This window comes from Parus major, chromosome 6, assembly GCF_001522545.3.
Source record: "Parus major isolate Abel chromosome 6, Parus_major1.1, whole genome shotgun sequence".
Taxonomy (NCBI): domain Eukaryota; kingdom Metazoa; phylum Chordata; class Aves; order Passeriformes; family Paridae; genus Parus; species Parus major.
The window spans coordinates 1,922,902-1,947,506 of NC_031775.1; the positions used below are offsets into that span (position 1 = coordinate 1,922,902).

At 47.3% G+C, this 24,605-nt stretch overlaps 1 protein-coding gene across 12 annotated transcripts in view; it reads left to right on the plus strand.

Moving 5' to 3' along the window:
• The window catches only part of OIT3 (oncoprotein induced transcript 3), a 25,528-nt gene extending 1,678 nt beyond the window's left edge, over positions 1-23,850 (plus strand). For 4 of the 12 annotated variants that reach the window (XM_015632670.2, XM_015632668.2, XM_015632669.2 and 1 more), the window contains exons 3-12: positions 4,431-4,554; positions 4,660-4,848; positions 7,892-8,266; positions 8,653-8,763; positions 11,572-11,694; positions 13,614-13,736; positions 17,163-17,323; positions 17,860-18,275; positions 21,811-21,910; positions 23,201-23,845. In XM_015632670.2, coding sequence (XP_015488156.1) covers positions 4,785-4,848; positions 7,892-8,266; positions 8,653-8,763; positions 11,572-11,694; positions 13,614-13,736; positions 17,163-17,323; positions 17,860-18,275; positions 21,811-21,910; positions 23,201-23,389 — 1,662 coding nt within the window. In that variant the 5' untranslated portion in view covers positions 4,431-4,554; positions 4,660-4,784 and the 3' untranslated portion in view covers positions 23,390-23,845. The other 8 variants (XM_033515668.1, XM_015632677.2, XM_033515669.1 and 5 more) reach the window with 6 other exon arrangements.
• The last annotated feature ends 755 nt before the right edge of the window (positions 23,851-24,605 follow it).

The window sequence follows — 24,605 nt, forward strand, 5'->3', positions numbered from 1 at the left end:
CTTGGTCTAGCAAAGATCTCCCTTTCTTTGGCCAGCATAGTAACAGGATAAGGATATACACGGGCAGATAATTCCCAGCAAACCCAAAAGAGGTACTTCTGATGTCAGTGGATTTCTGTACTGCACTCAAGTGCTGTTTTGGAGAAAAACAGGAGTGTTAGGCTTCAGATCCTTTCTTTCTGGGCCCTTGAATGGTTTGGTTTGTCATGGGGACATGTGATTTGTTCATTACCTTTGGGAATCAGCAGTGTGTGCTTTGTCCTAACTTTATGGGTTATTGAGATGAGACGTTTGGTGGAGGTTTCCATTGTGCTCGTGGACTGCTTAAAGAAATGACCTGATTCATGATAAGTTTTTGAAAAAGCCAGCTCTTGTGTTTTATAAAGCTGGAGCTGGGCTGGAAGCTGTTTGTTGTCACCTACCTTTAATCATTGCTGACAGGCCTCCTTCTTCCAAGCAGCCCTCTGTCTGCTGCTGTCCCCAGGTGAGCTGCTGCCAGCCTTGGGTAAATTGTTTGGCTCAACTGCATAAGAATTTTCCCATTTTGGCATCCAGGGGAGCAGGAGACTTCAGGACATCTCAGCACCACCATCTCTATTTTGAAATCAAGAAGATGCTGTCACAAAAATGTGCCTGCACACACTTTAATGTTGCTCTAGAGATGGTGTGAGTAAGGGAAGTGCCTACACTTGTGCCCTGAAATCCTCCTGCTCCAGTCTCAGTGCCTTGGAATGCTAACACTGAAGGGAAGGGCAGGGTTTGTTTGCCCTCCTGATCCACACTGTTGTATCTCAACATCAACACACTCTTGCAGCAGCTATTTCCCCTTTGGGAGCCAGGCAGGTGATAAGGTCCTGTGCCCCTGGCAGCACTTGCAGAGCAGGCAGTGCTGCCTGAATTTTAATGCACCACTGCATTCCTCAGCCCTGGTGAGGGAGAAGCAGCAGGGTGCATTGCAGGGCTCAGATGCTGCTTTTTCTACCCATTTTGTCCTTCTTTTCATTAACCTCTTTTGTGAGGGAGCTTTCAAATAAATGTATGCCCAGTTCAAAGTTTCCTGGAGAGCTGCATTAAGTTCACCCCTGAGGCTCTACCTTGCAGGCCCTTCCAGGGAAAGGTGTTCATGGCTCCTCTTGCCTGAAGAGCAAAGAAAACCTTTTTCTTTCTGCCTGTGACCCTGCCTGCCTGGCAGGCAGCAATGATGATCACCTTGCTGCAAGTTCTTATGCTTCCATATTGATTTTAAGAGGGTTTGCATGATGCTTTGAAGCTGCTCTTGGCTATCAGGCTATGGCACTGAGCCAGCCATGTGAAGCTGGCCAAGCTGCCCTGTCTTTGGACCAATTTCTTTGATACCCTCTAGGGTTTTCTTGTGTAGTTATAAAAGTAAGCTTCTTTCCTCTGTGCCCCCATTGTATGGCTTCATTTTCACAGAGAAAGAAGATTTTTATATCTTAGGTATTCTTCTCCCTTTCCCAAGAAATTCTAATTCTTCCTTTTAAAAAACCCATCAGGCTTATTTTCTTTACTGACATTAAAGGGGTGAAAAGTAAAAATGCAGTAACAAAAATTAGACTTGCAGTGTACCTAAGCCCTGAAACAGAAGAAGCTGTTCTTACTTAGGCTGTGCTGCTGTGGCTCTGAGGGCTTTTAAAAGCTGAGTCCCACTTCTCTTTTTGCCCCTGACTAGTTTTACAGTTGTTGGTGTGCTGTCTGTGCCCTAATTCCTCCATCTGAAAATGGAGGAGCATGGAAAATACGCTGGGTTTATAGGACCTGTGGAAAAACACTCTGAAAACACCAAGTTCTGTGTCCCAGTGCTCCACTAAGGGAAAGGAAATTACTCTTAACTAGGAGTGATGTATTAGCCTGACTTTGATGGCTTCTCCATGTTGTACTTGTGTTGAGTTTGCCCATACTTCACTCCCTGATCTCCACAGCCTTTCCCACTGGCTCTGAGTCCTGGAACAAGTTGTTTACAGCAACAATGCCTATCTCAAAGTCCTTGACTTCAGTGCAATCCATCTCAGCTGCCTGTCAGGGCTTATTGTGGACGTGCATCCTCCAGTCAGTCCCAGACAAGGGAGCCTGTCCTGTGTGCCAGGTTCTCCTCCCTCTCTGCATAGGAAGTGCTGATTAGCTCTTCCTCTTGCTCCTTCTAGGCAGGTTGCAGGTTCCTGCACCCAGAGCTGTGCTTCACACACCTCCCAGGCATTGGTGTGTCCTGAGAGGTGGCTCTGACCAAGCCAAGATCGCCTCAGCAGATGCCAAAGTGTTTTTATTCATGAGTCCATTACAAACTGAGCGAGGCTTTCCAGCCCTGCCAATGCTTTGAAGAATTTGAGTTCCTTGTGTGAGGATGGTAAAGCCCTGCAGAGATCACTGAGAGGCACAAAAAGGGTGGTTGCCACCTGCAAAATGAGCATTTATCTTGTGTGAAGAACAGATGTGCATAGGCTTTGTAGCAGGTGTAGAAAATCCCTTTTGGGTACCAAAATAAAATCCCTGCCCTCTATTTTAATTTTGCCTTCCTTCTTCCTACCTTTTAAACAGTACTGGCAACTGCTTTTAAGAGATTCTAACTTGAGCCTGATTCTTTTGGGGTGTTGTTGGAGTCTTTGGGGTGCAAATGTGGAGGTCAGGAACAACATATTTGCTGGAGATTGCTGGTCCTACAGAATGCCCTATTGGAATTGTGTCTCTCCCAGAGCATCTCTTTTCAGAGAGGTTTTTTCTTTGGGTTTTTTCCCCTCCATTTATTCTCTCAGGACTGACTGTTACAGCTCCCTGAGGCATAGGTTGTTTGTGGGGGAATTGGAGCTCTAAATATCACCCAAATTAACTTTCCAAGAGAAGGTGCTGATAGAAGAGTTGCCTCCAGTGCTTCTTCCCAGAAATGTTTAGAGGTAGCAGACTGTCTTCTGCAGCTTGAGACCACTTCCATCATATGGTGATCTGGCATAGTGTCATCTCTGGGAATGCTGGGGCATCCCCTGCTTTAATCCATTTTTTGAGAGCTTGATAGGGCCTGTAGGTGACACCTTTGAGGCTCCAATTGCAGTTCATTTCTCTGTGTTAATTGTCAGCTGTCAGTCACTTACACGTACCTGTCAAAACCCTGTTATAGCAGGCTCATACAACAGCTACAAAACAAAAGCAGCTGGTGAGGAGATGGTTCAGAGAGCTGTACACACCTGTGACACAAACAGAGCATTCCATTCAGGCTTGTCAGTTTTATTTACCTGGCATCATAAGTATGAATCAGCCTCTCAATGAAAGTGGCAAAATAGAAATTCCGGTAGCTTGCTATATTATTCTCTGTTCAATTTTAGTTTCTCTTCTGGGAATTCACATAATCACCTCTTGAGGGTTATCTGCCTTGATAGCTTTGTGTAGTGAATCTGTTCTCCTTTCCTGTTGTTGGAAAAACTTTTCTGGTGCTGCACAGCTGTCAGCACAATAGGGCCACAAGAATTTATATATATATATTTATTTATTTTTTTCCTTATGGGAGCAATAACAGTAATTTATTTGGAGTTTTTCTGTTGTTCCCTTGAGTTGTTCACCACTGAAAAAATACTCCTGTGCTTGGGTGCAGTAGAGCAGCACTTCTCTCCCAGGGGCACACCTCGACAAAGGGAGGCCATTGAGAATTTTCTGTAGTGTCCAGTCCCTGCAAGACAGACAAGCACCCAACTCCCTGTCTTGTGCAAATTCAACGTGTAATATAATGGAGCCACTTTTTTTCCCACTGGGATTTGTACCTTGGTGTCATTTCTTAGGCCAGCCTGCTGCAGAAATGCAGGATGCTGAGGGAATGGGGAAATGCCCGCACTTGCCAGATCGTGTGGTTACTGTAGGCTCAGCTGCACTCACTGCTGGTGGAGAGAGCTCTTATAGGGGTGAGAGGGAAGAACCCTTTCTGGGTTTGCTGTAGTAAAGAACACATTTCAGTGTGCTGCATCTAGAGCTTGTGGCTGTCACCTGCAGCTCAGCCCAGTTTGGTTTGAATTAGTCAGGAAAAGGTTCTCAGTTACTCGGTTTTGCATCAGAATTAATTCCATAACATTGGGATTGGTTTGTTTTTTCAAGACAAGAGATTGTAAGAGCACTGCAGCAAAGTGTCTTTACTTGCCTTGTTTGATAATCTCGCTGCAGTGCTCAGGTTGTGGCAAGGGCCTCTGTGTAGCCTAGGAACAGCTCATTTCCCTGTGGGACACCAGGCTTTCAGTTTGACTGATGTTCCCATTGTAGCTCTGCTCCCAGCACTCCTCTGCAATCTGTGCTCGGAAGGATCAGTGCTGCTCCTTTGGCCATTATTTCCTGCAGTTAAGGCTCCTTAGCTGGTGTTTTCTGCCTGGAGGGAGCCGTGGAGTACGACTTGTGGAAGGAGCACAGATAACAAGCACCCATCTGTTCTTCTTTTCCAGCCCTTCGGGATGTCCACGTGTCCCCGGTTAGAATTCTTCTCTGGATAAGATAGTGGAGGTGTCACTGTGGGGCACTCAGGGCAGAAAACAATAGCAGCTCAAGTCCAAAAAACAAGATTGATCAGTAAGTACAACCCTGCTGTCAGTAAGGGGCAGAGCTGCTCTGGGGAGGTCAAGGCTGGAGCTGTACCCCACGTCCCTTCAGCTTCTTCCTCTGATAAACTTCCAGGAGAGCAATCACACTTGCTCTTGAGTCAGAAGCTCCGCTGAGAGGAAGGCTGCAGGAGCCACAGTCTGTACAAGGACTTTCAAGCCTCTGTACATTGAGTGGTGGCTCTTCCTTGGCTCAGTGGGATGTTCCAGTACTTGCTTTTCTGTATTTACTTTGTCGTTCAGCTCCAGCCGGTGTCTTCGATGGGTGAGTAAAGAGGCATTGCCTTATTTCTGTTTGCCATCTCTAAGGTGCACTATGAGCCTTGGTATTCTTAGGTGAAAGGCTGGAAGGTGGGAGAAATATCCTTTTTCTTTGAAGGTGATGTGGAATTCCTTCCAGTTGGAAAGATTCCTCTTTTACAGAGTGTGAAGTCCCCCATACTGTGAGAATCTCTATTGCCAAGGCACTGTGGGATTTTCCCCTCCCTTTGTAGGACAGACTCTGTGAGTAGACATTATGCCACCTTTTCCCCTGCTTCCTTGACAAATCTGAACGAAATTTAGTGCCATAATGCAGTGCTGCTCCCTTTATTACTGCTGGAGCAGAGACCTCCAGTTACACAATGCACCCAGGATTAATCTCTGCAGGATGGGGCACTCACCAGTGCTGGCTGGAGCCTGATTTGTCACCCAGACACTGCTACCGTGTCAGCCAGAGAACTAACGATAGCATCAAGCTTACAAATGGAAAAGCTTTGCTTCGTGGCTAATGCTTGTCAGCCCCAATTGCTCAGGCCACGCAAGAAGCATTGAGGAGGAGAAGAATTGAGCCAAGAAAAATGAAAGATAGTGAGCTGGAGACAGTTATTCATCTTGTGCCAACCCCCAAGCTTGTTGTTTGGGGAGAAGAGGTGAGAGGAGGCTGATCAGTCGCTTCTCTATTTTTTGTGGATTTATTTTTTCCTTAAAAATTCAATTTAATTAATTAAAATGAAAAAACTGTGCTGCCAGTGACTGCTTGATGTCTGCAGGGAGGCTGGTTTGGGGCAGGACTGGTGGTCCAAAGGTGGCCATGAGGATCTGCAGTGTTCCAAAGAGCGCTGTCTGTTTTTTCTGCTTGTTTGTTTCCCCCTCACTCGTGCCAGAAGCTCTCAGGGGAATGAAAGATGTGAGGGAATGCTACCTCAGTTCCCCTGATGTCCCTTCTTCCAGTTCCCTCTGAGCTGCTGTGTGTTCATCTCGCTAAATTTTGTCTATAAATTATCTCCTGGATGTTTAGAAGACAATGTAATCTCCCTAGACGAGCGTTCCCAGAGTCTGTCTACAAAGGATATTTCATAATTACATGCAAGCTAATGAGAGTGTTGGTATTTTTAGTGCTGCCCAGCTGGGGAGCTGACAGGGCACTCCTGCTTCACCTCATTTGGCTTTAACAACACGAAAACCTTTTCATCTCGGTCAGTGACTCACCCTAAGGCCACAGCAAATCCTCTTGTGGAAGCCAAGGGAATTACACGGAGGGAAGCCCGGAGGAAGCTCTGTTGAGGTCCTGTCTTTTCCTTTTGGGAGAAGTCAAACCAGCTTTTGGAGGATGGGATTTACAGCGCTGCTGCTCTCTGTGGGTAAGGGCAGGCGAGCAGAGGCAGGTGAAAAGGAGAGCTCAGGAGGGGATACCTGGTGATTCCCATCAGAGATTTTCCTGCTGCATTCCCCTCTCTGCTGCTCAGGAGAACGAGGCTGGTTGTGGTGGCAGTGAATCATCTCTGCATATCTTTGAATTGTGGCACTAGAGATTCCTTCATAACCCAGATCCACTCTCCCTGTGCCAGCTCTGCAGCACTCCTGACTCTGGCAGCTGCTCCTGCCTTCTAGGCTGGATTTGAGACCAAGCAAAATGTGTCTGTGGCTGAGGGAGGCATGAGAGATGTTTTATTTGTGAGATGTTTCTGTGAGGTAGCACATCTTTGGGACAGATATTTACAGAGGACACAGCTAAATAAGAGAGACTTGAGGTCTATTCTCTGAAGCACTTGTAGCTTCCATTTTAAAGTCAGTGAAACTAATCAAAATAATGAACCAGGGTCATTTGTATTTCTAAGAGAGCACAGTATTCCTCCCTCACCCAAGCTCCATCACACTATTGTCAAAACAAAACAGCAGAGCTTTAGGACTTCAAAAGAAATGTGGAAATGTGGAAAGTTGAGGCTGTTTCAGTCCAAGATGCATTTTGTCAGAGTGATTGGTTTTATTAGCCTAATTTTAGGAAATGGTAATCAATTTTCCTTACTCAGGGTAATATTAGCATTCCTTTAGCTTAATAGGGAATTGCTTGTCATGGATAAGTTGTGCTTAATCAGGTATTAAATGTAAGGCAAAATGGAACCTCTGGACTTTCAGTGAGGAAGCTGCCAAATGAGGGTTAATTAGGAGGAGACTGAAAATTTAATGAACACTTAAATTCTTCATTTATGTTCTCCCTGTGGTACTCTCATATTTTAATCATTTCCAGGAGGTTCAGAAAGTCCTCTGAAAAGGGACACACTCCTTGTGCACTTGCCAGGAAGTCTGTGTGTTTGTGTCTTGCCCCCACAAACACTCACTTTGCTCACAAACAGCTGATCTCCTGTGCAGATCAGGAGGGTTTGTGGGCTTGCAAGGAACACAGCAGTGTAAAGGGTTTAATGTGCTGCTCCCCAGAAGGTCCCAGTTCAGTCCTTCACGCCCTGTGGATTTTAAGATAATGAATAAAAAGGTTTGGCAGCTCAGCTGTGAGGGCTGACACTGATGGGTTTTAAAAGAGGCTGCATAATCTGTTTGAGTTGTTCCAAGGCAGCTTGGAGAGTTACCAGTGACTTCAGGAGAGGCTTGCAGGTGCTCAGTTAGTTGACCAAAGGATTGGTCGCTAACCAAAGTGACCAATCAAAGTCACTTGACCAAAGGATCATTGTCCTAGGCTAGATCCCAGGGTGTATTTCCTATGGCAAAATCATTACCTGGACCTCAGATTTGCTTATATCTTGTTTTTTCCCCCCTGTCAGCTAAACAGCAGGTCAGACTGTTGCATAAATGTTGTCAGAGCCTCGTTAGTTTACTTGTTCCTCCAAGACCTTTAAGACAAGCTGTCAGAATTTTCCACAAGGCGATGAGTTTGCTGGCATCACCTTTTCTGCCCAGGGATCTGTCTCTGTCACAGTGGTTCTGTTAAGTCAGGGACAGAGGGGAAAAAAAACCACCCCAAAACTGCTTTTGTAATTACCCACCAACAACTTGGTTTGATATCTACCAGCCTCTCTCTCTGTGTGTCCCAGCCCTGGACCCCTGCTCCGCCTACATCAGCCTGAACGAGCCCTGGCGGAACACGGACCACCGGATCAACGGCTCCCACGGGCAGCCCACGTGCGACAGCGGCATCGACGGCGAGTGGTACCGCTTCACGGGCATGGCTGGCGACGCCATGCCCACCTTCTGCATCCCCGAGAACCACTGCGGCACCCACGCTCCCATCTGGATGAACGGCAGCCACCCGCGCCAGGCCGACGGCGTCGTCCGGCGCCAGGCCTGCGCCAGCTTCAGCGGCAACTGCTGCCTCTGGAACACCAGCATCGAGGTCAAGGCCTGCCCGGGGGGCTACTACGTGTACCACCTCACCAAGCCCAGCGTCTGCTTCCACGCCTACTGCGGGCGTAAGTCGCCTCTCTGACTCCTCCTCGGTCCCTGAGGCTTCTCCAGGTGGCCGCCTGTAGGATCTCCCGTAGGCCGTGTAGGATCGGCGAGGCGCTTTCGCCCGCTTTGTTCGGCTAGCGGGATTTTTCCACAGCTGACCTGGCCTCGGTGATTTGACGCTCCCTGTGAGCCCTGTGGTTTGTCTTGGCGCGCTACCAAAGTCAAAATTTGCATCTCTGACTCGCAGTAATTAGATCTGGTTGTTTCTCAGCAGGTCAGCTTTGCCAGCATGGGTTGGGTCTGTAACTGAGGGGCTGCACGCGGGGTGGGAAGCTGGGGGGACAAATCCTGTACTTCCCTTGCATGCTCAGTGCTTTGTGCTGACGTTGTTCTTGTCATGCCCTAGATTTTTATGACATCTGTGATGTGGTGGACTGCCAGGGCTCCTGCCTGGACACCGGTGACTGCACGTGTTCCCCGGGTACGACGCTGGGACCTGATGGCCAGACGTGCCTTGGTAAGTTCCTGGTGCTTCTCTTCCCTTTGTTTCATGGCTCACATCTTGCCTTACAAAGCACTGTTAGAAATGACATCTCCTGAGAGGAGTTTTCCCCTTTGCTGCCTAGAACCAGGACTATGATCCTGTAAATGGTTCCAAGGTATGACATCCCAGGACTGCATCCATTCTGGTGCCCCTGGAGCTCCATGTTTGTGAGGCTGGATTTGCTTTCTGCATGGTTCAGCTGCTGAAGGCAGTAGCAGAGTCTCTTTGCAAGATCATGGATCTGCACCAAAGGATTGTGTGGTATCACTGTGATCATACTCAGGAAGTGCTGTGCAGTCTGGCGTTAGAGATTTCCTCTCACACGCTCTGTTGAGTATCTCTCCTCCAAAAAAAGTTTTGCTGGCTGCTGCAGGGCTGAACACTAAACTCCACCATACTTCCTGCCCTTTTGGGACATTGTCCATAGCCTGGGGCTTGAGGAGACCCAAAGAACTGTAAGTTCAGTGGTTTTAGAGAGCATGACAAGGGGGTATTCAGGGAGCTGGCACTTGGTGGCAGAGACCAGCATGGCCAGGAGGGAGGTGAGAGCAGAGTGGGGAATGTGGGCTTTGGAGATTTGTGGGGGAATCCCCATGAAGCTTTGGGGAGAGAGTGGCTGTGGTTGTGTGTGTGATGATGCTGGGGGACAGCACCTGGGCTGAGAGGTCAGGAAGATGATGGGACAAATCAAGGGGCTGTTGGAGAGCTGCAGAGCCACACCGATGGATAGGAAGGGGTGGGGGAGGAAAGGCTGTGTGGGGGAGGAGGAATCTCATCTGCCACTTGATTTGGTGGTGAAGCTGAAAGCAGAGTTGGTCCAGGAGGCTGTGTGGCAGGTCAGTCTCTTCCAAAGGGGCTGCACCTGACAAAGCAGGTGTGGATGGTTTCTTTCTTCACCCATCTCGTGTCTGTGAGCATCAGGGCAGGGCCCACAGTCATTGCAGTGTGTGGAAGGAGCAGCCTGGTCCTGCTGCAGAGTTACACTTGCCCACAGTGATTCTGGGAAGAGCTTTTGCTCAAGCAGCTCCACTTGTCTGCAGCCAAGTGGCTGACTGAGCTCTCTCAGATAATTAAAAACATTTATTGGCTGCTTCTGTGCAAGCCTTCCAGTCACAGAAGTGCCCTTGACAAGCACTAGCACTCAGTGAATGTGTGGCAGGCTCAGAGGAAAGGATTTCCTGCAGCAGGGAGGTACACAGGAGTCCTGAGCCTGTCTGTGTGTGCTGCAGCTGCTTTCATCCCCCCAGGAGCAGGATTTCTGCACTGCTGCTTCTCTTCTTGATTCCCAGATGGCACAGCACCTCAGCTGGAATGATCACACTGGTTCACCTGCCTGCAGCCTCTCTTGTGTGGCTCTGTGATCTTTCTAATAACTTTCTGTTGTGCTGGGTAATTGTGCAGTCACATCTCTGAGAGGAACTGTGCCCTCCTTATGGAGAAACCAAATAAATCCCCATTTGTCTTTCCTAAACAGAGAATGTGCTTCCTTTCCCAGCTCCCCCAAAGACAGGAGAGTGAAGCTGCTGCAGTAATGCAGCAGAGCAGCTGTGGCTGCCCTGTCCCTGGAAGTGTCCAAGGCCAAGTTGGATGGGGCTTGGAGCAATCTGGGATAGTGGCAGGGGATGGAACAAGATGAGCTTTGAGGTCCCTTCCAACCCAGACCATTCTGTGAAGGGTGAGCAGCTCTGTGCACCTCCCTGTGCTTCTCCTCAGCACATTACGTGCTTTAAATCCCAGAGCAGAATGGCTGGTCCTGAGTTACATTTTCATTTAGGGGTTAAATAAGGTCGCAGACTTCCTGTCACACATTCACCAGCTCGGTGCATTGCCTTTGACTTCTTCAGTGCCTGGATCCATGTTCTACTAAGCCATGGTTAAAATCAGCTCAGCACTGTCCCAGTCCAGCCTCAAGACAACCAGCCTGCATCCCAGAAGTGCTGCCTGTCACCAGTGGGGAGGAGCAGGCACAGAGATCTGTGTGTGCAGCAAAACTTGGAAGGACCAGTCAGGGGAACTTCTGGGCCCAGCCCTCAACCAAGACAATCTCCAGGCCCTTCTAACAACATCTCCATGCCTTTGCCAGTAGCCTTTCCCCTCTTCACCTTCTGTTTTTAAGCAGCTTTAGTTTTATTTTTAGAAGGGAAAGTGTGGAGCCTGTCACATGTGTGAAAAGCAGTGTGTGTGTGTCTCCTGGACATTCTTCCTGCCTCCCAAAGCAGGGCACCAGCCAAGTCTTTGGCTAAAAATACTCAACTCCCATTGCTTGTGGAAGGAGACACCACCACCAGCTGCCAGCTGTGGGTACTGTGCCTGTGTGGGACCACTGGTACCTGAGAGAGCTCATCTCTGACCGGTCTGTTAAAATGGGACTTCTCTTTTTTCTTGGTTTGAAGCTTCTGACACCTCATAAATGCCAACTTCTAATGCTCTGATGAAACCCCATGTGAACCTTGATTGATAACTTCAGCCTCCTGGCCTGCCTAAGAGAAATCATTCATTTTGTGGCTCAGCAAGAGCAATGTCTGTCCCTTCCTCTCTGATTTGCTTCTTGCACACAGAGATTAAATCAGATTGAGGAATTAGAATCTCAGAGAACAAAGTATCTTTCAAAATAAAAAAAAAAAAAAAATAGAAGGGCAGACAAACACAGAGCAACTTCAGCCTTTAAAAAAGTTAGGAAGACTTTTCAGAGCTTTACCAAGAGATTCAAAAGCTCCTGCCAGTGTTTAATTAGTTTTAGTGGGATTGTGGATTACATTCCAGAGCTTGTTTTTTTTTCAGATGAAAATGAGTGTGAGCAGAACAACGGAGGCTGCAGTGAGTTCTGTGTTAACCTGAAGAATTCCTTCCGCTGCGAGTGCGGCGTCGGGCGCACGCTGGGAAGTGATGGGAAAACCTGTGAAGGTGAGGCTTCAGCCACCCCAGGCTGCTGGAAACTGTATAAATCATTCCTTTGCAGCACTGGCTCTCTCTTGGCTCCTTGCACCTGGGATTAAATGTCATTGATATCACCTCTGTGCTTGCCAGAGTGGTTGATACTAAAATATCCTTCTAAGCAAGCAGAGAGAAATCTCCTTGTTGTTGTCCCTGCCTTGTCCATTTCTGTTAGGATTCTGTTAGGATTTGCTTGTATTTATCTCTGTGGGGGAAAGGCAGATGTGGAAGATTGGCAGAACTCATTGCTGGAGTTGTTGGGATTTGGCTCTGGAGATTTGTGTGGTAGAGTTTTGTGGGGGCAGATTTAGCAGCGCTGGGCTTTGGCAGCTCACATCAGGCATGGGGTAATGTCATGGCATTAGAGTGGAGTAGGAGGATCATTTTAACCTCCCAGGATGGAGATTGAGGAGAGGGGCTGCCAGTCTGCAGACAGAAGTTAAATTTGGGATTAGGGCAGCGTTTTGTTCTTTGTGGGCTCTGCTGCTCCATGCAGCTGCCACAGTTCCTTCACAGTGGTGGCACAGCCAGGTTGAAAACCCTTGATAAATTTAGACTGGTGGCTTAAAGTGCAAATTGTGGGCCTGATGCGTTGTCACTAACAATGTACAAACAATCCCTGAGCAGAAACAGGCAAACCCAGCAAAAATTGATGTGTGCCTGATGTTTTCTGTGGTGAGCTGTGGAAAAGCACTGTGCCCCCTCACAGCAAAGCTGTTTACAGACACTGTGGGGCCTCAGACAAGAAAAACAACTACAGATGTGCCTCACTTTCCAGCTGCCCAAAAGAGCTAAATCTGCTCTCTGAGATCTGCTGGTACATCACTCATCCTGGCAGTGACACTTTCCTGGGAAATGCTGCTGTGCAGAGCGCTCCTTAAGTACTTGTCAAGTTGTGTGGGGCCAAAAATTGTCTGTGGGCTTTGTCCCTGCCACATCCAGTTCTGAGCTGCTTGGACATCACATAAATGAGCTGTGCAATTTTTATTCCCGAGTGCTGCACTCTTCTGACAGGGCTGGAATAGTCTGTTTGGAAACTCGTTTGTTTCTGCCATTCCCCAAGTTGGCTTTTAGGGCCTTTGATATATCATTTAATTTCCCTTCTGTAAGAAGGATGGTGCCTTTCACGAGTTTAGCACTGCTGCTGGGGATTTTTACAATCTTGTTAGTGAGTTTTATTTCTGAAGATGTGCCCTCAGCTTTGTGAGCTGGTAGAGAATGGGATGTGAGGTGTGGGCCACCTCACAGCTTGTTGCTATAAAGAACAAATGCAATAGATTTAGCTTGATTATGTGAGCTGGTGAGACTGAATAGAGTTTTAAGTATCTTAAAATTTACATTATGATGCTTTACCCGTTGCTTTGGCTCGTGTGGGGTGTTTGAGTTGTTATTTTCCATGGATTGTATAGGATTTGAGTGTGGGATTTCTATTCTTTTCTTTACATTTCAGTGAAAAAACACGCAGTGATTTCTGATGGCAGGCTCGGGGAGAAATATTTCATACTTATGATTTGCTTATCTTATGCTATTTTATTTATTTTATTATTTTAATATTTTTTTATTTCTTAATTATTTTTAATTTATTATCTCTTTTATTTACTAGTTATTTATATATTATTTTATTTATTTATGTTATTTTACTGAGAACAGTAGCACTCACCTAGCACATTCATCCCAAACAATTAAAAAAAAAAATCAAGCAGTTAAGATTATTTGAAGGAAAAAAATCATGGTGCTCTGCATGAGTAAAGGTGTATAATTAAAAAAGGGGTCTCCACCTCATTTTTTGGGAGCCAAACTGTTGCCTTTGAGCTGTATTGCTGTGGCTGCTGGCTGGTCAGGGGTCTGTTGGGGCCCGCAGGATGCGCTGATTTTCCTTTCTTCCCCAGAAATTGAAGGCTGTCACAATAACAACGGAGGCTGCAGCCACACCTGCATTGAAGTGGAAGACACCTACCAGTGTGAATGTCCCAGGGGACTTGTTCTGTCAGAAGACAACCACACTTGCCAAGGTAGGACAACAAAATCTCCCCAGCAGCCTCTGTCCCCCGAGAGAATGTCTGAAGGAACTTTGCTTCTTGTTTCTGCTGTCTTCTCTTAGTCTGTCCTATCCAGGTGGGTTAATGGAGCTGTGTTACTAATGACAGACCATCCAAAAGTCAGAGCTTGAGGTTGTTGCTCTTCTCTCCAGGCAGGAGAACAGCTTGAGCTCGTCTTTTATCACGTTAATTGTAGGGTTAGTGTTCCCTTACGATTAATACTGCTTAACATCTCCCATTATACTGCTCCCTGCACACCTCTGACAAATTTATGCTGTTAGAACTGACATTTTTCCATGCTTCAAAATCTCAGCTAAAGCAGTCCAGTCCCTTCCAAGAACAGGGTTGAAGACAGATGCATGTTTTTTTTTTCCAAGTATACCATTCCAGTAAGCATTCCTATGCCTTGAAGCAGGGCACTAGTTTTGATATTAGGTGCTCCTGCTGCCCCTTGGCAAAGTGCCCGGGATAGCATCTAAAAATTGACTGTTGCCTCTGCTGTGTAGAGGCCAGGGCAGCGTTATCCTTGGAGAACCTTCCATCTGAACTTTCCACAGGGAATCCTTCATGCTGAGTCACTTGTGCCTATGGCATGCACATGGAATAAACAAGCTCCCTGGGTTTTCTGCAAAGATCTCTTTTGCAAATCCATCCAGGCTGCCAGCAGTCTGGCGTTGCCTGGTGTGCTCAGAAAACCTCCTGCAGTCTGATGTGCCACAGAGTGCCCAGACATCAGTTGGAGGGACAGATTCAGGCCTCATGGTGACCAAAAGCACAGGTATGCCTCAGAGAGGAAGCTGGAATGGTTCCACTTGATGGAAGTTCTGCTTTTTAAGCTTTTTAGAAATGCAGGGCTCCCAAGGGTGAGCACTGCCCACTTGGGATCCAGCAGTGCTGGTGGGGAGGCAGAGGTGGGGATTTCCAAGAGCTGTGATCACACTCACTGATTGAAGGGCTGATTGATGGATACAGGCAAGAACAGAGCCATGTTTTTCAGTCCTGGACCCCTGAGGCAACCCCAGCAGGGCTGGAAGTTCTGGATTTCCCAGCCAGAGTTTCTGCTGCTTGTGAGGCTGCTAATGAGAGCAGCAGCACTGCTGGGAGCCAGGCTGGGGTTCAGGATCCAGCATCTCATAAAGTGAAATTGCCTGTTCTTTTGCATTCATGGATTTATCTCCCCATGCTGTGGCCTGCAATTCTGAGCCGAAATGGAACTGTACCACACAATTTTTTATGACACCTAATCAGGTTTATATTGGTTCAATTAACAGTGCAGGGCAGGCACAGTAGCCTGAAGCAATTGGATCTGCAGCCTCTCTACCCTCCTCTGCACTGTCTCCAGGTTCAGAACAAACATTAATAATCTTCCACAGAAATCACAGTCTACAGGCTGCAATTTTTCCATAAAGATACGAGCCAGCAAAACACTTGGAATCTTTCAGACCATCCTAGAATTTTGCAGTCCATCCTAGTACCCCACGTCTCCCTGAAGAGTAGGGGTGAAACGCTCTTCCCCGAATTTTTGTGCAGCTCTTTGAAAGGCCAAGGAAGGAGCCAGAGGCTGGAATATGGTAGCAGTAACAGCAGCAGACAGAAAAATGAGTGTTGGACTCGCCACAGAAGCTTCATCCCAGAGTCAGGTGCTCAGAGGCTTTGGTGCAAAACAGAATTTAAAGTGGAAATGAGGAGGCTTTCCCAGTTCTCACAGGTGCTCTGGGAAGTATGAGGGTGAAGAACTAAAATGTTTGACTGGCACAAGCTGGGTGTTTTCCCAAAAAGCCACGAGTTGCCTTGAGTCAGGAGGTTTCCTTCACTTGTCTCTGTGTCCAGGTGGTGGAGGGCACACAGCTCCTGCAGCTCTGGAGCACAGGGAAAATGGAATGTTCTCTTTCTCCCACTTTGTGCCAGTCAAAGACATGTAGAAACAGAGAGATCCTGAACCAAATCAGTCCTGAACTTCAGAGAACTGCAGCTGAGATCCAGATCTCTTGCCCTGAATGTCACCTCTATGAAAGCAGTACATTTTCTTATTTATCAAGGAGCACTAGAACAGCGAGTCTTTAAATCCAGATGGAGCCAATCATTTCTCCAAAGGATATTCCTCTCTGTCTGCATTCTGCTGTCTTTCCAAGCCCCTTTGTCTGCTCCTGAGCTGTGCCATTTGACATGCTCAGTTATTCCCACTTGTCTTCTGCTGCCAGTGGAAGGAAGGTTAAGGTAATTTTTAGTTCTTTAAGCTTCTGTTCTAACCCTGCAGTGTCATTGTGGGAACATATTGCTTTGGGCACTCTGAATACATTTTAGCATATCGCTTTGAAATTATCAACTTTTAATCAAAACTCCTTCCTGAAGGTACTCAGAGGCTGTTGCAAATACCTGAGCTGGGACAGGGAAATTTTTTAAGGAGGGTGAAATGCCTATTTTAGCAGTGTGCATTATATATAAAATATCCAGAATCCTAAATTATATAATTCATGATTGAAATTAAGGGAAGGCAGGTCATAGGAATGTTAAGGACCAGGACTGCAATTAATTTTGGCAAAAATCTCAGGAAACTAGAATATTTGCAAAAAAGTTTTGTTGTGGGATTTTAAAATATAATTAATGTAAATCCTGAAAAAGGTATATTTTTCTGGCTGAAACCACAATATATGCCACCAGTATGTTTGTTCTGTCTCTAACTGAACTGCATAATCCCAAGGAGTATATGTACAGCAACCACTTTTTTTATTGAAGATTATTCTCTCTTCCTTCCTTTTTATTTTGTCCAAACTCTGTTTTCTCCTGCTTCTTACATAATGAAATTTTAATTTAAAGAAATTCACACGGAGGCCTGTATTAAAATTTAAAGGTTGGAACGGGTGAGCTAATTGGGTTTGCTTGTCAGAGCTAGGTTTATTTCTTATAAAAATATTATTATGGCATTTTGAGGTGCTTCCATTTTAACCTGGTATCTATATGGAATTACTCTGCCTTGTTTCAACGTGTTCTGGGTTTGATGTAAAATCTGATTAAGGCTCTTAAAATATGGCTTTGCCTGGGGTGTTGTGAATTTGATACCCATATCTGGCAGAGGTTCTTGCCAGGACATCGCAGTGCAAGGGATATCAACCAAATCTGTGCTGAATATTAAGTGAAGCTGGAAAGCACAGCTAAGTTTCTGTCTTCATTGTTTTCTGAGGCATTGCTGTGGCTGGAGAATTTGGGGCAGTGGCAGCTCTGGCTTGTGTTGTGTTAGGTGGGACTGCAAGATGGGTAGTTAGGTTACTGTGGTAGGATCATAATTATAAATGCCATCTGTGATTCCCCTTTTTTTCCCCCAATTAAAACTGGTGTAGCCCTTCCCCAGCCCACTGGTGGGTTTGTAGCACAGACTTACTCTGGGGATTTCTCTTGCAGTTCCAGTGCTGTGCAAGTCCAGCTCTATTGAGGTGAACATCCCAAAGGACCTGGTTGGAGGCCTGGACCTTTCCCTCATCAACACTTCGTGCAAAGGCGTGTCCAATGGCACTCATGTCAACATCCATTTCTCCCTGAAGTCCTGTGGTACTGTTGTAGATGTATGTATGACCTTCTGCCCAGTCTCTGGGAGCTGGGGATTTGGCTGTGGCTTACTTGGGGAATAAAGGTTAAATAAAAGGTTTAGCTGTACCCTCAGAGCTGTTTCCTGTGCTGCCACGCAGCTGCCCTCAGAGTAGACCTGGGCTGGCATTCCAAAGGCAGAGAGCTCATTCCCTCCAGCAGTGTGTGTCTGACAGGATGGGTGCTGCTTTCTGCTCGCCTCCTGCTTCACAAGGCGAGAAGGTACAAGTGCCCTCACTCCTCATCCTCCTGCTGAGACACATTCTGGTCTCCTGATAACATTTCAAGGCTTAAACTGGCAGCTGCTCAGGACCCCTTAGCAGAGGGGTGTAGCAGAAGTGTGGTGCATCACAGTTGGCAGCAGAGGCCGAGGTCCTTAGTTGGACCTTAGTTGGAGGATGAGCAGCACCGTTCTGGATGTGGGGTGTAAACCCACAGGCCGGGCCTTCGGTGGCTGCCCCGAGCGCCGGCCCCGAGAGGCCTCTCTCAGTGATCTCCCCTTTCTTTGCTGCAGGTAATAAATGATAAAATCATTGCCACCAACCTGGTGACTGGCTTGCCCAAGCAGACCCCGGGGAGCAATGGGGACATCATTGTCCGCACCAGCAAGCTGCTGATCCCGGTGACCTGCGAGTTCCCGCGCCGCTACACCATCTCCGAGGGCTACGTGCCCAACCTCAAGAACTCTCCCCTGGAAATCATGAGCCGCAACCAGGGCATCTTCCCCTTCACTCTGGAGATCTTCAAGGACAAAGACTTTGATGAGCCCTACAGGGGTGCTCTTCCCACCCTCAAGCTTCGGGACTCGCTGTACTTTGGGATCGAGCCCTTGGTGCACGTCAGTGGACTGGAGACGCTGGTGGAGAGCTGCTTCGCCACTCCCACCTCAAAAATTGATGAGATCCTGAAGTACTACCTGATTCAGGATGGGTGAGTTCACTGTCCCCTGCCTTGCTGGCAATTTAATGGGAATTGGCAGTGGGGCTGAGTTGTCTGTGTGATGCAGGAAACACTATCCCTTCTCCACAGCAGCCTGTCTGCCGTGCTGGTAGCAATCACCAGCAGCCATCAAGCTGGAACCACCTGTCCCATCAAAAGTAATTGGGAGAAACAGTGGGAGGCAGTGAAAGAGGCTCCTCCGAGTGCAGCTTTTACTGGATGTGTTTCCCTGTCGCTAGCACTGTGGATAATTGAGTTGGCTCCTGTAGAAAAGATTCTCTCTCCTGATATCCTCTCTCTGCCAGCCACAGAGTGCCAAGCCAATGTGCAGAACCCCCCTGGCCGTGTGCTGCTGCCAGGCAGCTGCTGCAGCAACTGGAGCAAGTTTCTTAATTTTCTCATAATGGCCTTACTACAGCACGAGCCAGAAGAGCTCATTGCTGGTACAAGCTGCAGGAGAATCCCTTGCTTTGCTCTCCCCTGATGCCTGTCAGTGCAGTAAACATAGGGTCTTTCAGTTTGGCTGTAATCTTTTGAGGTGTTTGGGGTTAGTGATCGTTCCAGGATATGCTAAAAATAATTTTGTGGGTTCACTGTTGTGGTGGTTTTTGCATCAGAGGTTTGGGGAGCCTTGCTGTGGGCTCAGCTGTGGCTCCTGAGATGATCCCTCTTTTCAGACACTTCTTTGGGTGCTGAAATGACCGTGCCAATGCTACAGCATTGCTGTGGAGTGTTTGCATCCAGCTGCTGAACCAGACAGCTCTGAGGAAGTGTCATCGTTGTGAGGCAGTCTGCTGTCCTCCAGGGAGGGAAATCCAGCCAAAGGAGTATCTAAGACATACCCAAAAGCTGTAGCCTGATAGTCAAGGGACTGTGCTTGTGTAAGTCCTGCATGTTGCCTGCCAGACCATTTAATGATGACAACAATCCTGTCCTCAGCTGCCAGACTAAATCACCCACTGTTACAGCTGCTGATGGCAAGTCCTGTGTGGTTCTCTTGTAGCAAAAGGGTGCTTCAATGTAAAGTACCCCAAAATACTGTTTTCATTTCCTTTTGAGAGGATTCAGCCTGTTCTGCCTCCATCCTAGGCTGCAGTCCTTCTGTGCCCAATGTTTCTGGGCTTTATGAGCAGGTCTGTAATGGAAAAATTGATTTTATGAACTCCCTGGCTTGGCTGTTCCCATGGACCCTTCATTCTTTCATCTCTCCCCACGAGTGAAAATGATGGGATTTAAAACAGCAGCCAAAACCTGAGCTGGATAGAGAAGGGAGAAGGCAGGAAATGTCATCTCTTGAATTCACCCCAGCACTGGTTGAAGAATTTATGGCACCAGCAGTCCCTTGGTACCTGCAGAGGGCATTAAAACTTCACTGAAGGGAAAAGTGCTCCACTCTGCAGTCATCACTGCAGGCCCCAGTGTTCCCAGTGATTCAAAATTAAATTAGCTGAGTGCACTGCTAAGTTTTCCCTGCTCCAAACACTTCTCTAATAACTCAGTTTCCTTCTAGAAATCCAGCCTCAAAAGCCCATGGCAATGAAGATGGCATTTTTGTATCAGTTTATGTAGGCTCAGACCTGCAAGAGTTCATATTCCAAAGGGAAACCCTGTTTAAATTGGAGGGGATATACCTTGGACTGAGGAATGGGAAAATTCCCTCTGCTGCTCTCTTCTCTGTTAATTCCCTGCCTTCTGAAAACAAAATGAAACAAAGGCATTGACCGATGGCACAGCTGATAAACGCTGAAGCTCTCTGGGGCATCTGGAGCAAGGTCATGTCACCGGTGAGGTCAGGAGCTGTGATTCAGCAGAGCACGAGGTGCTTAAGGTAGTTCCATTGCAAAGCTCATCTTGTTGTGCCTCAGGCTGCCCCATTTGTTAGGCTGAGGTGGATATTTCATCCTGCAAGCCTTCCTTTTAACCTTGCAACCCTGAATAAGAGGGTCAGAGCACAGCTGCTGCAGCACTGCCACTCTGCTCCCCAAACCTAAGTGCATTATGCGCAGGGATAGGGTGATTTTCCCCATATCCTGACCAGGCTCCCCTTTTCCTTTTCCTTCCATACCTGTCTCTTCTCACCTCTTCAAAGTGGGCAGCAGGGTTTATGGGGGTTTCCTAGGAGAGTTGGATATGGTCTGGCCCCACAAATGCAAAAGGACTTGCTCTTGTGACTCGTGAGGTTTCTGAGCTGTTTTTTTGTCTATGTATCTCTGATTCCTTTGTGGTGTTCTTCCACTTTCCCTCTCCCTAGCCCCAAATCAGTAGGTTTCCTTCCACCAGTGTGCAGAACCTTTGGAGAAACTGGGATTTAGGAGTCAGTTTGAGCCAGTGTCCAACAATCATCACAGTTTATATGCTCACAAATGAGAACATGCCTGTGAGCTGACTTCATGACACTGGAGCTTGGCCACTCACCTATGAAAAGTCTTTAACTGTCATTCCTTACCATCAGAGGCCTTGTTTAAAAAGGAATTTTAACAACATAGAGATTCCCAAACGTTCCAGTGAAGGCAGAACTGCTCTTTAACAACTGAAAGCGTCAAACATCAGCATTGCTGGCAATGCCATGCACATTTCTCGTGCAAAGATGGGAGCTGAAGCTTGCTGCAAGAGCAAGACTTTGAGCTGCACCTGTACCTCTTGTCTCTTCCACCACTGCTGTGTTGTTTTGTTGTTTTTTTCTAAAATACCTTTCAAAGTCCACATTTTTGGAATTAACTTGCTAGAAAGGACGAGCTGCATTGCAATACAATTTCACAGCATTATCAGGGCCTCTCAAGATGCCCCAAGGCTTTGCAATAATCAGCAGTAATTATTGAGCCACCATTACTTTTTGTCTGTCAGACTCTAAATAGGCTGTAATAGTTTATAAATGCACTGCACCTGGAATGTAACTTGTTATAAAAGGAGCTTATTTTCTTGCAGTTCTGCGACCTCTCACACAAACATGCATTGCTAGTGATGGAAAAACTGAAATTATAAACTTTGGGTGTAGTGAATTTGAGCAGTTTGACCAAATCCAGTGGGAAGAAAAATGTAAATGCTATAAAGCTAAGTAAATCTGGATTTTTGTTGTTTTTCATCATCTGTCATATTTTAGTAACGTGGGTGCAGGCTGCTTCATTTTAAGCATAATTTATGTGCATATCTATGTGTATACAGTAAGTGCACACCACGTTCTGGTGTGTATAACACTGCAGGCTGTTGCACAGGAAGGTGAAATGAGGACAGACTTGCCTGCAGCTCTCTGGCAGCCCCTCTCTGAGGGGACTGGGCCACGTCCTGCCAGCCCTCTGCTGTGCTGAGCTGTTCCTCGTCTGCAGATGCTATTAGCAGTGCCGCTGTTTTTCCCCGTCGTTCCCAACTTTTCTCCTGTGGCCAAAGAGGAAGTAGCAGAGATGGTAGCTGAGCCTGAGAGAACCAATCCCTCCTTTTCTTTCTCTGGTTAAATAGGCTGGAATGTCTTTTCTCTTTCTTTTTCCATTCCTGGGAAACCCATTAAAGCCTATCCCTCTGCTCTCCTCAGCTGCGTTTCTGATGATTCCGTGAAGCAGTACACGTCAAAGGACCATCTTGCCAAGCATTTCCAGGTTCCTGTGTTCAAGTTTGTGGGCAAAGACAACAAGGTAAGCTCAAAACTCAGGTATCTCAGGTATTTCATCAGCTCTGATATGACAGAGGAGCCTCAGCACTGAGTCAGAAAAGGGTATGGAATAGCTGGCCCAGGGCAGGTGCTGCTGTGCCTGTTCCAGCAGCTGCATCTTACAGGAGCCCTGACATGGGTACTTTCAAGAGAGATTGATAAAAACAACTAAAATTAAAATATGAAGGGCAGTTTTGGGACATCAGTGCCACAGCATCATTGTTACTTCCAGGGTGGTCTTGGTGGGCCCTTGTTTGCTGGGTGAGAGAAGTGTTCTCACTCACCAGGCATGTTTCTCAGTGCCCTGTCTTTAAAAAAACACACTTTTTAGTCTGGGATCACTTCAACCTGGTGTCTTTAGCTCGTGCCAGGACTCCAGACAGAAGGCCACCACACTGCTTAATTCAATGTGAGACCAGGCTGTCTCTCTGGGGCAGAAGCTCTGTGGTGGGAGGACAGTGGAAGGATAATGCCGTTTTCCTAATGCAAATAGCTTTCCTTTCTGTGTTGGAGGAAATTGGATATTCCAGCCATTGCTATGCTCAGCCTGCTCCAAAAGGTATAAAGCTACTGGAGAGCCCCAGCAGGGTTAAAACAGATGAGATCTTCTAAAATTCAGAAATTCTTCCTTGGCTTTCTTATTACCCCTGCTGCCTCCAACCTGCATCCTCCCATCCTGCACAATGGATTCTGCTTCAGACCTCTCCAAGTCTTCGTGGCTGCTGCTTGCAGGGATCTTGCTTGCTCTCCTTGTCATTTACGGGGCAGGGAAGCAGCAATCCTGTCACTGCCTTTGCTGTGCAAGGAGAGGAGGCAGATGTCTCCTTGCATTCTCTCTCTTCCTTCAACTTAGCCTCTCATCACCCTGTGTTTTCCTCCTTTTTACTTTTGGTTTCCTGGCTTTGTTTTCCCAGCTCACTTGAAATTCTCTTGCACGTCTCCATCAGTCCTTGCGAGGCTTCGCGCATTCTTGAGGTGCAGCTCCTTCCAGTCCACACGAGCTCTTCCAAACTGATTCCTGCCATTTTCATCCCTTCATCTGGAGGATCATTTCACCCCTTCCTATTCCCTGTCTCCCCACTCTTGGCTCTGAGATCTCAGCCGGGCTCTCTGGAGAGGGCACTGAAGGAAACAGAGGGAGCAGCCGCTCTGGCTGCGGGTGGCGATGCTGGACACGGACTGTGTGCCACAGGAACGCTGTGGTGCTGGGCCAGAGGTCCAGGGGTGCACTCCAGAGCCATGCACTGACCCTCCTGCTGTGTCCCCACCTCAGGAGGTGTTCCTGCACTGCCGCATCCTCGTGTGCGGGGCGCTGGACGAGACCTCGCGCTGCGCCCAGGGCTGCCGGAGACGCGCGCGCAGGGCGGCCGAGCAACCGGAGGAGGAGCAGGAGGAGGAATCCCTTCACATGGCTAACCACGTCCTGACAGGAGGCCCCATCAGAATCGACTTTGAGGACTGACACCCACCCTCTGGAACAGCATTCCTGGCCTTCCTTATCACTGCCTTCTCTTGTTGTTCTTCTCTGTTGAGAAACGGGAGGTATTTGTTAGAGCCCTGCTTGAACCTCAGGACTCATTTCCTTAACTCTGTGGTGATTATTTGTGAAGTATTTTGTGCCCACGAGGCAGCCCTTGGACTGCAGAACAGTTTGGTTTTATCTGCGTTTCTTCCCAACAGCCCTTCAGCTGAAGGGACCCTGTTTCTTTGCAGGCCAGAAGTGTTACCCAACTTTGTCTTTCCCCACATCCACCTACAGGCCCCAGGACTGTTTGTCCTTGACTAAACAAATGTTATCCAAGCCCTTCTTGCATCAGACAGTACAAACAGTATCGTAGCTGAGCGTGTTTGCTGTGCAGCTCTGTGAGTGATGCCGGAGCTTTCGGGTGACTGTCAATAAAAATGTGTATAAAATACATCTCATCATGTGTAAGTTCCTTGGAGCAATGCAATTGTCATTACAGGCAGCTTAAAGCTCACATCTGTCAAGGGTACATTTAAATGGGATTTTAAATAGCAAAAGAGATTTGATTTATTTTTTAGTGGCTTTTGATAATTGCATGAAGTTTAATAGAGTTTCCTCCTGTATTTAGTGTATTCTCCTCCCTCTTCTCCCACCACCAAAAATGCCTTTCCTAGGTGCTATGGCACCTTCATTGTAAGAGAAACACCATTAAACATCTCTAAACACCCCCCTCCCATGCATGCTGCTGCCAAGTGTTTGTTTGGAAGTTGTGATGCATTGCCCTGGTTAGAGAGGCCGTGGTTCCAACAAAGGATTAGAGGAATGCAGGTTAATTATTTATAGCAGTCCATGGTAATGTGGGCAGTTCTCAGGACAGGGCTGTCCCCAGTGAGCCTGGTGACAGGAGGCACGGCAGTGTTGTCAGAGTGGCCGTGGCAGGGGACACAATCACTGGTGGTGGTGGCATTGTGCTTGTCAGGAATCTTTTTGGGCTGTCAAGGTCCTTCCGAAGAAAATGTAATGGATGTGATCACCCTGGGCTCCTCTGGGCTTCACTGAGCTGGGTGGTAAAGGATTAGGGATGATCCTTCATCATTTTCTGCTTTACTTGGAGCAGCCAAATTGCTGCAAAAGCCAAAATTTGCTGCTGCTCTCAAATGGAAGGGGAATCCATTTGAAGGGACCATTTAAAAGGGAGTCACAAACCACCTCA